The sequence below is a fragment of the Cucurbita pepo genome, chromosome 5 (assembly GCF_057944985.1).
Source record: "Cucurbita pepo subsp. pepo isolate OVF chromosome 5, ASM5794498v1, whole genome shotgun sequence".
NCBI classification, from domain to species: Eukaryota; Viridiplantae; Streptophyta; class Magnoliopsida; order Cucurbitales; family Cucurbitaceae; genus Cucurbita; species Cucurbita pepo.
The window spans coordinates 14716712-14730873 of record NC_141802.1 but is presented as its reverse complement, the minus strand read 5'-3'; the positions used below and the strand labels follow the sequence as shown (position 1 = coordinate 14730873).

Sequence of the window (14162 nt, the reverse complement as noted above, 5' to 3'; positions counted from 1 at the left end):
TGCAAGTAATCCTTGCAGTATTGCTAGAATATGTTACCATGCGAGCATTCCTTACAAATCTATTTGTTAATTATGTAATTAATCGAGTATTATAATAGAGATTCATGGATAATCAAATGGTTAAAAGAAGAATGGTACATATTACCCACAAAATTAAATACGTATATAATTCAGAAATATAATTATTATATAAACATTTTTTTTTCCCTTCATATGTTTATAGAAAATTAGTTCTTGAAATTGATTGACATCATCCTCCACGACAATGTGTGATTTTAGAGCAGCCTCGACGGTAAGGATTAGCCGGTACTGCATTTCCAACAGAACAACCGGGAGGTGGGTTAGGTTGTTGGCAAGGATCAGGAAATTTAAGAAACTTGGTCTCTGAGGCCACTTCTTGGCTCACCACGAACATGCCAATTAAGACTAAACATATCAACCACGACCTCATCTTCTTTATTTCACGTCACAAAACTCTTTTTATATTTTTTTTTATTGCTTTTTGGTGTTTTTTTTTTTTTCTTTTGTTTTCCTCTCTTATTTATAAGTTTCATAATGATTGAAATTTACTTAAAATAGGTAGATGGTTAAAGATAGTTTTCTTCCTTTTAAGTTTAATGTAAAAATTATTCTAAAAATAATACACATTCTAATTACCCAAAAAGGAACTAATTAGTTTTAATTTTGTCTCTTTTTTTCTCTTGTAATTGTTTAATTCTTTGTTTGTAGTTAATATTTATATCCCAAAAGCTTCGTCTGGTTGGCGAAGAAAACTAAAGTCCGACGAAGTCATAAAGTCAGACAAAATATATATATATATATATATGTGGAGTGGTCGTGAGCTTGTCAAGATCACAACGCCACATGGTTGAAAAAGTAGGACCGTGACAGTACGCATGCGTATGAACCCCTCTGACGCATGAGAAGCATATGAGTGGATCTTTACTAATCTTTTTTTTTTTTTTTTTTTTTGAATTAGGTTCCTCTACCCACTTTCTAGAATTTTTTTGGGACTTTTCGGGCTAGTAATCATACTCACGGAGGCAAACAAAAACGAAAATTTAGGAAGCAATATTTGTAGAATTCATTTGGTTATGTATACATACTAGTTAAATAAATCCTAAGTTGCTAGTTTGGAATAACCTAGACCTAGACATTTCTGGACTGTACTCTATATGTCATATTGTGCTTTGCTACTACTAGTACGTCATTACACTACGACGGTAGATGGGATATTTGTGTATCTACACTTTTAGTGCTTGATCGACGTTATCGCCCTGTAGAGAATGTGTGACTGCATGCATGGTTAACTGAAACATTAATTCCTCTCTATAAAGAATAAGCATTAGGATCAACTTAAGTCTAGGGTGAGAATGTTAGGTTGGCTAGGTCGTGATTTAGGATGGAATGCCTCCCAAAGTCTTGATTAATATACTCTTTAAGAAATAGATACCGTACGCGTATGTAGAAACTTGGAAATAACTCATTCAACGTTAGAGACCTATTAGTCATTTTTACACGAAAGTAAAAAGCCAAGAGACTTAGACTAAACTTGTAATTTAACATATATTCCACTTTACTTTTGGTTTACCAAAAAAATTTCATATCTACTAAAATAGTTATATTTACTTACATAGGCACGATTTTTTAGTTAATTAGTCAATATTAAGGATTTAAACATTAAAGATTAGTGGAAAATTTGATATAAGAAGTTTAAATTTATTAGAGAAAGAAAAAGATATAAAAATAAAGCATTTGAACATTCAAAATCTTCCCCAAGTGTATACAACACACGTAATTTGAAGAGGGCGTAAAAACAAGAAACATTTGAAGCTTAAGCCTAGAACACTCTTGGCTTGGCAACAATGGTGGAGTGCTTCAAAATGTGCAAGCTGAATTGGCCGCCTTTCTCTGAGGTGTCCAACTTGGAGTGTCCAGGAGGAGGAAGCAGCTCGAAGTTTTGAATCAAACGTCCAATTGTAATGCCAAGGATAGGCAGAGCCAAGATGATGCCAGGGCAACTTCTTCTACCAACGCCAAAGGGAAGGTATCGGAAGTCGTTGCCGTTGGCCTCAACCTTCGACTCCTCCTCCAAGAACCTCTCAGGGCGGAACACTTCAGGGTCCTTCCAGTTGGCGGGGTTGTTGGCTAGCCACCAGGCATTCACTAAGATCTTGCTCTCAGCTGGAATGTCGTAACCCCCAAGCTTCGCATCATGGAGGTTCATATGCGGCACAAGCAATGGGATGGCCATCCGAAGACGGAGAGTTTCCTTGATCACAGCCTGCAGGTAAGGCAGCTTGTGGGTGTCGGGCTCAGTGATCGGGACATCAACTCCAAGTACAGTGTCAAGCTCATTCCTCAACTTCCTTTGAATTTCAGGGTGGTTTACCAACTCCGCAATGCCCCATTCAATGGACCATAATGTTGTTTCGATAGCTGTAAATCCAAATCAATAACAACGTTATTCCAACTATCAATTTCTTATCTTGGATATAAATCAAAACACAACTTTCCAATAATAAAAAGTACATATTATACGGTTTAAATGGAAAAATGCAATGGCTTCTTATGCATTGAAAAACACAGCGCCTAACAGGACAAAATGTCTAGAAATGGCCCATTCGTCCTGTCTTCCCATACGAAGCCAAAAATAATTACTAGGCGCAATTAGCTTTCTCTTCTGTCTTACTTTAAAATAGTGGATTTAGTTCTTACTAATATTGTCCATATTAATTACAAAAAGATTCATGAAATGGAAAAAAGAAAAAAAAATTAAAAAGAATGAAAGATGAAAAATGAAACTAAGTATGTTCTATCAATCAAATCATGTTTACAGATACACAAACGGATACGTCCACCTAAGTGTGTGATTTGTTTTATTGTTTTTACTATTTATTTTATTTGATTATTATTTGGACAGTAGCTAGAAGGCCCAATTATGTAGCAGTACTTTCACGAGCAAGAGACCTTAGATGTAATTGCAAAAGACAATAATACTGTAGACACGACAAGGCCAATTTTTATTTTTTATCTATTTAAGTTTAAATAAAATTGGTAGGTTTCTTCAATTTCTCCTCCTGATCTTTGTATGATCTTGTTAGTTTAAATGACTAATCTTTGAATTTAAAATTTTGTAATTAATTAGTTCCTAAAGTTTAATAAATTTCTAGTGGATCCTTTACTTAGTCACTGGATTTTCAACTATGGAGACTGAATAGATTAGAGTTAATGAAAACAAATTTAAAAGTTAGACCTAACCTTTATGAAGTTATAATACCTGTTAGATTAAAACAAAATTTGTTGCTAGTTCAATATGTAAATTTGAATTCAAACCTAAAAATTTTGAGTTGAATTATATATCTCAACTATACAATTTGATCAAAGAAAATTAACAAGTTCGGTGACTATTAAGTTTGTTTACTTAAGATTTACTAAATATTTCAACTGAATGTATCGTGGTAGCCTAAGATTGGTGAGCAACAACTAGACGCAGAGAAAGGGGTAAGACTTTTAAACGTACCTGCAACATTGATGTTCTCAACAATGTAAAGGACATTGTCTTCGTTGATTTCTCCTTTCTGTTGAGCATCCAATATGTGATCAATTGCACATTTCAATCCCTCGTTTGATGTGCTCTTTGTGTTCGCCAATTTCCTGTTCGTAGTTCATGATTTTCAGTAAAAAAAATTTAACAACACAGACAGATAAATTTGATTTCGATTTAGAGTTGATTCTGAACTCACTTCCTCTCCTCGACGAAATAGTCCTTGAATAGTTTGAGCCTTGTTTCCTTAACTTCCTTGCAGATTTTGAGATAACCTCTCAAGAATGGCCTCAAAATCGGGATGAAATCGCCATAGTTGTAATCGAAGCTCTGCGCCAATCGGCTCCTCTCTCCGTTCAGAGCCCTAAGTTTCTGAAACAGAGGATCGTCCTCACTCTCAAATCTTCTATCGAACATAATCCTGTACATATTGTTGTACATCATTAGCTGTAACCGCCTCCGGAGAACGATTCCACTCGTCGCCGATTCTGGATTCTTCTTCACGTCCTCCACAACGCTTGCGGCCTCGTACTCCCATCCGTAACGGTATTGTTGTACCACTTTGTTAGTGAAAAACGGAACCGTCATTATCCGTCTCATTTTCCTCCAGTGCTCACCATAGACAGTGAAAACCATATCCTGACCTTTTCCAGTGAAGATATCGAAGACAACGTTTCTGGTTCTAGATCCAAATTCGACTCCCTGAGTATGGAGCACCTCCTTAGCCAGTTCCGGCGAGGAGACCACCACGAGGTTCCTCTGTCCCATCCGAAGCAAGAAGATATCTCCAAATTTCTTGGCGAGATCCGTCAGATTTCGGTGATTCAAGTCATCGCCGACCTGGAGCCAGTTACCAAAGATCGGCACCGGCAATGGCCCTGGCGGAAGCTTGAACCGCTTGCCTCGAAGTTTGGAAATGGCGATGGCGAGAACCACCGCGACGAAGAGACCGACTAGAGTCTTCTCCAGGAGGAGGAGATCCATGGCGGAGAGGATTGATTGAAATGAAAGTTTAGTGGATGGTTGATGAGAGTGGTTGAGAGAGCATTGGGGGTTTTATAAGCATATTCAATTCAATCGCTGGGGAAGACGGCGATGTCTGACGGTACGAGTTAGGTAAGACTTATGGCGAAGTTTGAGGGAGAGTAGCTCTCAGCCGTTAGATCTAACGGCGTTAACGACCTTAACAAAATTATATTTTTTAATTTGTAATGCGATAATATATATTTTAATATAATTCTTAAAAATTGAACTATAGAAGGATAATTTTTTTATTTATAATTTAATTCATTTAAACTTCGCATTTAAAAATAATTAGGACATAATTATAAATAATTAATATTATTACTAAAAAAAGAGAGATTATTTAAGACGGACAGAGAATAAATTTCTTAATTTGTCGCGGAGAAGGTTAGGTGAGGAGGGTTGGTGCGATAATGCGCCCCATACCAGCCATTATCCCCTGTTGCCGACATCAGATTTCTTTTTCCCATAATTTCCAAGATCATGCCACGTCTTCTTCTTTTACCATCTTCCGGCTCACATTTGTTATGGTCTCGGTTGTAGATACACATGGTTGGTAACGCCCGCATTCGATAATTTTTCTTCTTCAGGGTAATTTTATTGTATTTTACCGTAGCTAATATTAATTCATAATTCAATATATGACTATTTTTTTATTATATAAAAATTATATTTATACACTTTTAATTTCTAAAATTTTATACGAATGGTTCCTTCGACCAAGCCTCGTGGTCGAGGTACTTTGACAAGTGGCAACGAAAATATAAATCGAATGAACGTTTGATCGTGATAAAAGTAATAAATTAAAATGGTGTACGGAATGGTATAATGATTAATTAATTATAATTTTAAAAGGAGATAAAAGGAAAGTATATTATTTCATTTGACTAATACTGGATTTGGTTAAATCTCACCAAACTTTATAGAAAATTTAATAAAAATAAAAATAAATCACATATTGTTGGAGGGAATTCAAACTAAAAAATTATGGAATTTATTTATATATAAAACAAAAAAACATTGAAATTAATAAATCAATATGAAAAACAAGAAAAAAAAAGTCAACGGGTATGGTTTGACTAGCCGTTTGGAGGCGTTATGTATTTGACGGATGAAATGCTGGAGAAGTCCGAAATGGGTTCCTTGACTTTTATTTCGTAAGAAATGCGACTTTTTTTTTATTTATTTATTCAAATAATAATAATAATTATTATTATTAATTAATTAATTGTGAGAACGGGGGTTGGTACGTGTCAACTCGCTTGTCTCTCCATTTCCAAATTTCTTGTACGTAATTTAAAAAAAATTAATTTTCCTTTTAAAATTATTTAATATTTAAACATTAAGAAAATAATTACGTTGGAAATTGGAACTTAAAATAAATTAATATTTTTTTAGTCACGTGATATTCAGTCAGAAAATTATTTAATTAATTAAGAGACTAAAATAAAAATAAAATAAAATATAAATTAACAATAACCGTATGAACAAATGGAATTAGTGGGGGTAGAGGGACGACCACTTTATGTTCCAAATTATTGTGCTCACCTACTCCGTTAAAAGTGACGCCGTCACAGCCATTTACGACCAAACCCCATCGAATCCCCATGTCGTCCCACACCAGTTTTCAATTACTTGTGTTTCACGGCGTTTGCTCTCGCTCCGTTATCTTTACTTTTCAGTTGTCCACTTGGTATGTCCACGTCATACTCCTGCCAGTGCCACCAACCAACCCACAATATGAAATAAAAATTAAAAATAAAGTTTATTTTTTAATAAATATATTAAACAAGTTAGGATGTAATTATGATTTAATAAAAAAATATATATTTACTGTATTTAGATATATATGAAAATTTTAATTTAAAAAATGTATTTTTTATTACAAATTTTATATTATTATACATATTTCAATAAAAAAATATACGAGCCACAAAAAATTAAATTCAATAAATCTGAAAAATAAGGAAAAATAATACTTAAATATTTTAATTATTATTTTTTTTTTAATCAGAAAATAAAATGGAGTGGTTGGGATTGAAAGGTAACTTACCCAAGACAATTAGTGGTATTTATTATTTATTTATTTCCTTTAGAAAAATGAAGCTATTTTACAATAAATACCTGAAAGTAAAGATTTTAATAAGCTATCCAATATGTAGTGGGTCAAAAGGTTTATTTAATTAAAATAAAATTTTCATCCTTTCGTAACGTTCGTTCAACGTTTTCGTGCCCCATGCCCCAATTTTGTTTGCTTTTGTCCTCTATTTCATCTGCAATAGCAAGTACTCGGGCGATGGATTAGTGACGTGATTGACACGACATATTTGATATTAGTCATATTTAGATTTTCATCTAGCTTTGAAAAAATCAGGGCAAGGCGGTGTAACATGTCTTTCGTTCTAGTTTATAGAGGTAGGTGGTTAAGATTTCTGGCTACTTGACACGCTCGACTCTTGGATTCTCTTTAAGATTGGCTCGTATTTCAAAGTGCCCACCTTGACTTAAGGGGTGAAGGGTCGTATCCTTATTGGGTCAGCTCAATCAAGTTAACTTCTATAAGTGAGCTCATCGATTATTGGATCAAGTGTGTCAACTCTATTCATGACGTGAGACAGAGGACTTTTATTGACCAAAACATAGTATAAAAAAATGAAGCCTATGCTGATGCAACGGATTTGGGATTAGGCCAAACCATAGAGACGGGAACGAAAAAGAAAGATATTTAAAATGTAAATTCAGACACAATGGTCCAAAAAATTAAAATGTTTTATCGTTAAAATCGAAAAATCATCCTCCTAGTTTTTTCCGAAGAAATTAAATGGTCTTGTTAACTAATTCATCGTCCTCGTCGAGTATATTCTCTAAATTAAACCTCAACTTTATACTAAAAAATTAGGAGTAGTGTTCTAAGAATCGCCGTATTAATACCTTTTACTGGTTCTTCCGGTTCTCGGCACTCCCAAATCCAGAAGCTTCTCAACACAAAAATGGATTTCCATTTCTTCAATAACCTCCGTTTCGCCTCCTTTGCTTGCCTTCTTGTTTTCCTCGCGATTTCCTCGTCTGCAAATGCCGAAAGTAATTTTTCTTTTTTTATTTTTTATTTTATGATTATTATTTATTTATTTATTTATTTATTTTGGTGGCGAAATTAGATATGACGGAGCCACGGCGAAATGATAATCTGAGCCCATTTCAGGCGTGGAGGAGCGCCGTCGAGTGCATGTTCAATGTAAACCTTTTCCTAATTTATTTTTCCACTTTTAAATTTGTATTTTTTTTATTTTATTTTAAAAAGTAAAAAGTTGAATATATGATTCTCGGTTCCTGATACGAGAAAAACGAAACATTCCTTATAAGAGTGTGAAACTTAGTAGACACTAAGCTCAGAAGTGAAAGGTCAAAACATTTCTTATAAGGGTGTGAATGTCTCTCCTCACCTCGTTATAAGTATGTGGATAAAACGTGGAAACCTCTCCTTAACAGACACGTTTTAAAATCTTGAGAGAAAGCTCAAAGACGACAATATTGGTTAACGGTAGACTTGAAGTATTTCATCTTACTCTTAATTAGTTAATACGAGACTACTCGTCACAGTAATCCTCAACAAACTACCCCATTTTTTATGCCGATGAAATTGAATTCTAGAGTAAAGATAGAGACTCTTGAAAACGAAGTCTTGTTCGAGTTTAATGAGATGGTGACCTCGGGGTGTATAGAAATCAATAGCGTGCACAGAGCAGCAACAAATATGGCTGAACATAACGATAGAGGTGGCTGAAGAAGACATGAGAGGTTACTGTAGAGGAGGGTGTTTGGAGCACACGATGGACGTGCTAGACTGCATCGACGACGTGAAGAGGGACTTCTGGTTCGCTAATAACTTCGATACACGGACCCTTCGTAGCTTCCTCAATGAACGATGCTCCAATTCAACAGGTACTCGACCCTAATGACCAATCTTCCGTACCGCTCTCTTACTCTCTCTATACTATTTTACAACCCCAAAATGTGCAGGCTTTTCATACAAGGATGTGCCCACCACCACCAGCGGCGGCGGCGCAATTCAAGTCCCAAACAACATGGTTTTATCCGTCATCATTCCCGTTTTGGCCTCAATTTTATCGTATAATAATTATTATTATTAATGGTGACAAAATCACAAACAAATAAATAAATGGAGTGTGTTTATTTCGTGTATTTTAATGTAAAGTTACTATTATTTGTTTGTGATAATTAAGGAATAATAATATGGTTTAAGTTGCGTTTGGTTTCGACATTTTTTAGACTATGATTCAACGATTCGGATTGTAATTTTTTTTAATCTAAACAACATTTAATAAGGAACCTCGGGTTGTTTAGGTCATTTATTTAAATTTTTATTTATTAGTTTGTAAAATATTTATTTATTTATCTATTTATTAAGATTTATTTCTCAGTATATATTGTGAAAAAAAATATATATTATAAATAGTTAAAAATGATTTTTTAAAGTAATTGGAAAATAATAATAAATGTAAGTATGTAACCTAAATAAAAATATATATATTTTAAAATTAACAATAAATTCGGTTCAATTTAATTTAATTCAATCTAATTTTAAAGTCTATAAAATTTTCATTTATAATTAACCCGACCCACTAAACTGTACCTGTTAGATTATATTTACTAGATTTTTCGAGTCATCCCGTTCTTTATATACCCTAATTTGAATAATTCAAATGTTTTTTTCTTTTGAAATTTAAAATTTTCAATTTAAATTCTTATGCTTCAATCTTCATTAATAATAAACTTATTTTGTCATGGAATACGTAATTTTAGAGAGAATAAAAATATTATTAACGGACGGTAATAAATATATAAGAGATTAAATTAAAAATTATTTAAATAATAGAGACAAAATTGAAAAATACCAACCATTATGTAACAGTTATACAATAACAGAACAACAAGAATAATAAAGAAAACAAAAATGTCGTGTCATTTTTAAGAATAGAGAAGTATTAGTACAACAAAAATGTAACATTAGGAAATTGATTTTAATATCTGCTTAATTTAAGCAACAAAATAGCTTATTTTTAAGAAAAGTATTAATAATATTTTATTGATTTATAAACCATAGTAATAATAGAAAATGAAATTTTTAATAAATAAATAAATATATATATATATATATATATATATATAGATGAAACATGGTATAATACAGGGACTTGAACTTGAAATTGATGGCATGGATCTACATAGGTTGACTTGGATACAAAAGACAAAAATCGGAGTCTAAGTAAAGATAAATTGGTGACACTGGGATTTTTCTTTCTCAGTATAAGTATGCCAAGGAGATCTTAGAGAAATTTGCTGTTGAAGACTGCCAGCCGAAAGATACACTTGTTGAGTGCGGTCTTAGATTAACAAAGGAAGGTGAAGGGAAGCGGGTGAACCCCACTTATTTCAAAAGTCTAATGGGTTGGCTAAGGTACTTGACTTGCACTCGTCGTGACATTCTAATAGATAAGTGGTCTTATGATAACTTTCTAAAGGTAGAGTTATATCAAGTCTTTTTGTATTTAACATGGCACTTTTATTCACAATTTTCTCATTATTTACCTCATTTATTCCACTTAGTGAGCATGAAATCGTTTATTGTGGTCCAACATGAAAAAAATATGATTTGGCATAAATCGATCTTAATTGTACATTTAATTGAGTTATGTGGTAAAATTTCAGACATTTATGCTGAACTAGGAGGGAGTAGCAAATCAGGAAATAAATGGGGGATGAGATGGAAATTTTAAATCCACATCAGCAGTCGTAAAGTTGGGTCATTGATTAACCAATGAGTAACATCCTATGTGGACAACTTATTCCTTTTCCGCCCTAAAGGGGAACCCATGCTCAATATAAAAGGACAATGAAGACCAAGAGGAGGGGAGCCACATTTTTGGGAGAAAATTGAATTACACAGCAACAACCTCTGCTGCAGTGAACTGCTGTGAAACCAGAGAAGAAGAAGAAAATCCTAATCCAGCAGCGGTTGACAGTAGAAGGAAAAGGAAACCAACAAGGATTGATTAGGGCAAAGAGGTGGACGTGAGAGCTCAAGAGAAGGGAACTTCCATTGACGAACGTCAACAAATCGGGATAACTCTCTATTTCCTTATTCTCTTTCCTTATTCCATCAATTTTACATGATGAAGATGCGGATTCCTCTGTTTAATTCAGCTTGTATGGAGAGCTAAACTTAATAGGGGAGGCGGGAGAGTTTTATATAGTTTAAGTATGTTGACGGTATGATTTTAGTTTATTAAAGAGTTGTTGTTAATGATTTACATGTATGTTTAATTAGCTACTTTACATACATAGTTGTTCTCTTCTCGAGAGAAAAGAGGGAGCAATGAAATCCTCTTTAATAATCTAGTTCCATAGCAAGGAGACTTGAAGTGTAATAGAAGGGTTAGGAATAATTCTTCTCCTAGAGCCTTGTTAATAGAAATTACAACGATTATGGAAATAATCACCATTCATGACCCTCGGGAGTGAGCTTGAGAATCTATTAAAAGGAACTAAAATCTACCGCAAAACTCAATAAGTTCTCTTAGCCGAACCTTCCTCATTATAGTTGATTTTCTCATCATTTTCTGTTTTTCGACAGCAGTGTCACTCTGTTTTAGTTTTGTTTAAATAGTTAAAATCTCCAACACCCATTTGAATGTTACTCAAAAACTTAATTTCCGATAAAATTAACAAAAAAAGATAGGTTCCTTGTGGAATCGATAATTTACTTATTACTTGCTACTTGTGATAGTGTATACTTACACTTATTCTTGTGAATTTTACATCATTTTATTATATACATCCACAAGCGATCACCTTACTGTCGGCTCAGTCGGAAGACTTGTCTTATGTATGACGACATGTGTACAGTGACCCTTGCATGTGTCATTTATGTTTTATGTTATATGATGATGTGATGACGTTATATGATGACGTGATGGCGTTAGATGATGATGTGTTAATGTTGTATGATTATGTGATGATGTAATATGATGACTTGATAACGTTAGATAATGATGCGATGATGTTATATGATGATTGATAATATTATGTGATGTCGTGATGACGTTAGATGATGATGTCATATGATGATTGATAATGTTATGTGATGTCGTGATGACGTTAGATGATGATGTGATAATTTTATATGATGATGTTAGATAGTGAGGTGATGATGTTATGTTGTACATGATGTCCACATGATGATGATGATGCATAATAATAAGATGAAATGAATTCATATGATGATGTTCCATATTAAGATGTTGTGCATGTATTAAATGTCACGATGCATTATGACGACAGGTTTTTAAAGACATAACCCTAATTAAACGAATGATGATGAATGTATGAAGGTCAATGTGTGCATGTTACTTAGAGTAATGTGTGAACGGTGTATAGGGTTGTGTCTTAAAGATGAAAACTATAGATATCTCATGCATTTTGTGTGTTCATATACATCAGAATATTTCCCCATTTATGATGATAAGTGTGGACGCGCACAGTATGATGATGAGATTGTTCATGGGGAGCATGACACTACGGGGTTTCACTGACCTCTAGACGTCGCTACAGATTAGCTTGACCAGAGAGGGTCCAAGGGGTGTACGAGCGCCATAGGGATTCACACTCGCACGTGTCGGTCGTGTGTAGGGAAGTACTACACATCCAATTTGTCCGAGACTGAAGGCCACCCCTATGATGGTTTTTAAATGATAGGTTCCTAGATCATGAGTTGCATGTGTTTGCATTCTCTGACCCCAATAATGGCCAAGTATTTCTTAAAATACTCAAGCTATTTGCTATTTCTTTTCAGGTAAAGGCAAGGCATCCCTATACGGCTGACTTGAGACCATGACACATACATAGGGTTGTCACATCTATTTTCTTAGACTTAGGCTAGAATATGATGTTAATTGAAAGGTTTATTTATTTTCTTTAGTATTTTGTTGTAACGCCTCTAATTTTCTTTAACCTAATTTGTGACGTCACCCATGCATACATAATTCATTACGCGGAAGCTCATCATAAATAATCTTGGAAACAAAACAAAGTCCTCCATCAACATTTATAAATCCAAAACAACCTATCTCCAAAAATAAACCTTCCATAATTGAATTTAAAAAAATGAATCTAAATAAAGCAATACTAAATGCTATAACTTAAAAGAGTCCAACAAGATATCCCCTCTCCAACTTCCATCGTGTCCTCAGCTCCACCGTCAACCGTACATTGGCGCCTTGCCTTTACCTGAAAAATATAGGTAGCACGTGGCTTGAGTATTTTATAAATACTCAGTAAGTCACCCCACTGTTGGGGTTAGGAATGCAAACACATGCAACATCGGGACCTAACTTTTCATAAACTTTTCATAGCCTTGGGCGTTTTTCTATTCCGGGTAGGGTTGGATGTGTGGTACTCCTTCACACATGGCCCATGTACGCGTACATGAACCCACCAGGCGGGCTCGTATACATACCCCCTGAGCCTGGCTTGGTCGGGCACAACGTGTTACACATCGTCGGACACCACAGAACAGAAAAGGGTCCGCATGATATCATGGCGCACATAAATATCGTATTTCATTCCTTTGTAACATAAAGGGGAAGAATCCCGATGCACGTGACATACATATATGCATGAGGTCCCTTAACATATCTAACATGGCATTACATAAGCAGTACTAACATCGCATATACGTTTCTTACATTACATGGCATCTCACATGACCTACATTACATGACATCTCACATGACCTACATTACATGGCATACTACATAACATGAAAGTACATTCCAATTGCATAAACATCTCATGACATGACTCGATAATTCTACGTGTATCTATGGCATCGATCAACATATTCATAACATATAATACTAACATCTCATTCATAACTTCACATAACATAAACAGTCAACAGTCAACATAATTCATATATCACATAACATACACAATCTACGGTCAACACAATCTATACATCACATAATCATATCACATAAATATGGTGCATGCAGGGGCCACAGGGCACGCACCATCATACAACACGTAGTAAGCTAACTCCAACAGTAAGGTCACTTACCTTGATGGTCTTGGTTGAAGTCACTCACAGCGAGCTAATCCCTGCGGTTAAATACGTCCTATGATAACCACATAAAAACTTAGAAACCTTTCATAACATACCCTAGCTAAACCTCATGCTATTTATCAAAATAAACCCCCGACCTAATCTGTCTTTAACGTTTAGGAACCATACTAACCTCAGATGGTAAAACTAAGGGCAGAAACAGTTTCGGAAGGGCCAAAAACCTTGAAATCGATATATTATAGTGATACCTTGCCGCTAAGCCTAGTTGCCGAGCCGGCCAACTAAGCCGTCAAGTCGAGTTGCGGGAATTGACGGAACCGAGCCGATTTCGTCCACGTGCGAGCCGACCCGCACTGTGTACGCGTGCGAAGCTGCCGGAGCTGCTGGGTGTGCGTCTGCGGCTCGACCCTATTCCAAAAACCTTGCCTTCCTTACCCGACAAGCGAC

General features: G+C 34.7%; 2 protein-coding genes across 2 annotated transcripts; both read right to left on the bottom strand.

Annotated features, from left to right (window-relative positions):
- Window positions 1-214: 214 nt before the first annotated feature.
- Window positions 215-497, bottom strand: LOC111795082 (protein RALF-like 10). The gene has a single exon (XM_023677322.2). It carries the CDS (start codon window positions 449-451, stop codon window positions 251-253), a length of 201 nt encoding a protein of 66 aa, XP_023533090.2. The 5' UTR covers window positions 452-497; the 3' UTR covers window positions 215-250.
- Window positions 498-1741: 1244 nt separating this feature from the next.
- On the bottom strand, window positions 1742-4597 carry LOC111795542 (trans-cinnamate 4-monooxygenase). The gene is made up of 3 exons (XM_023678028.2): window positions 3747-4597; window positions 3524-3657; window positions 1742-2439 (listed from the first exon to the last, which is right to left on the bottom strand). The coding sequence occupies exons 1-3, from the start codon at window positions 4529-4531 to the stop codon at window positions 1841-1843; spliced, it is 1518 nt and encodes a 505-aa protein (XP_023533796.1). The 5' UTR covers window positions 4532-4597; the 3' UTR covers window positions 1742-1840.
- Between the last annotated feature and the right edge of the window lie 9565 nt (window positions 4598-14162).

Bases quoted from the DNA above. Each gene is read 5' to 3' on its own strand.
- LOC111795082 (XM_023677322.2), bottom strand. From the start codon at position 451: ATGAGGTCGTGGTTGATATGTTTAGTCTTAATTGGCATGTTCGTGGTG.
- LOC111795542 (XM_023678028.2), bottom strand. From the start codon at position 4,531: ATGGATCTCCTCCTCCTGGAGAAGACTCTAGTCGGTCTCTTCGTCGCG. The intron at 3,658-3,746 runs GTGAGTTCAGAA...AACTACGAACAG, and splicing joins TATTTCGTCGAGGAGAGGAA to GAAATTGGCGAACACAAAGA. The intron at 2,440-3,523 runs GTACGTTTAAAA...TTGGATTTACAG, and splicing joins TGAGAACATCAATGTTGCAG to CTATCGAAACAACATTATGG.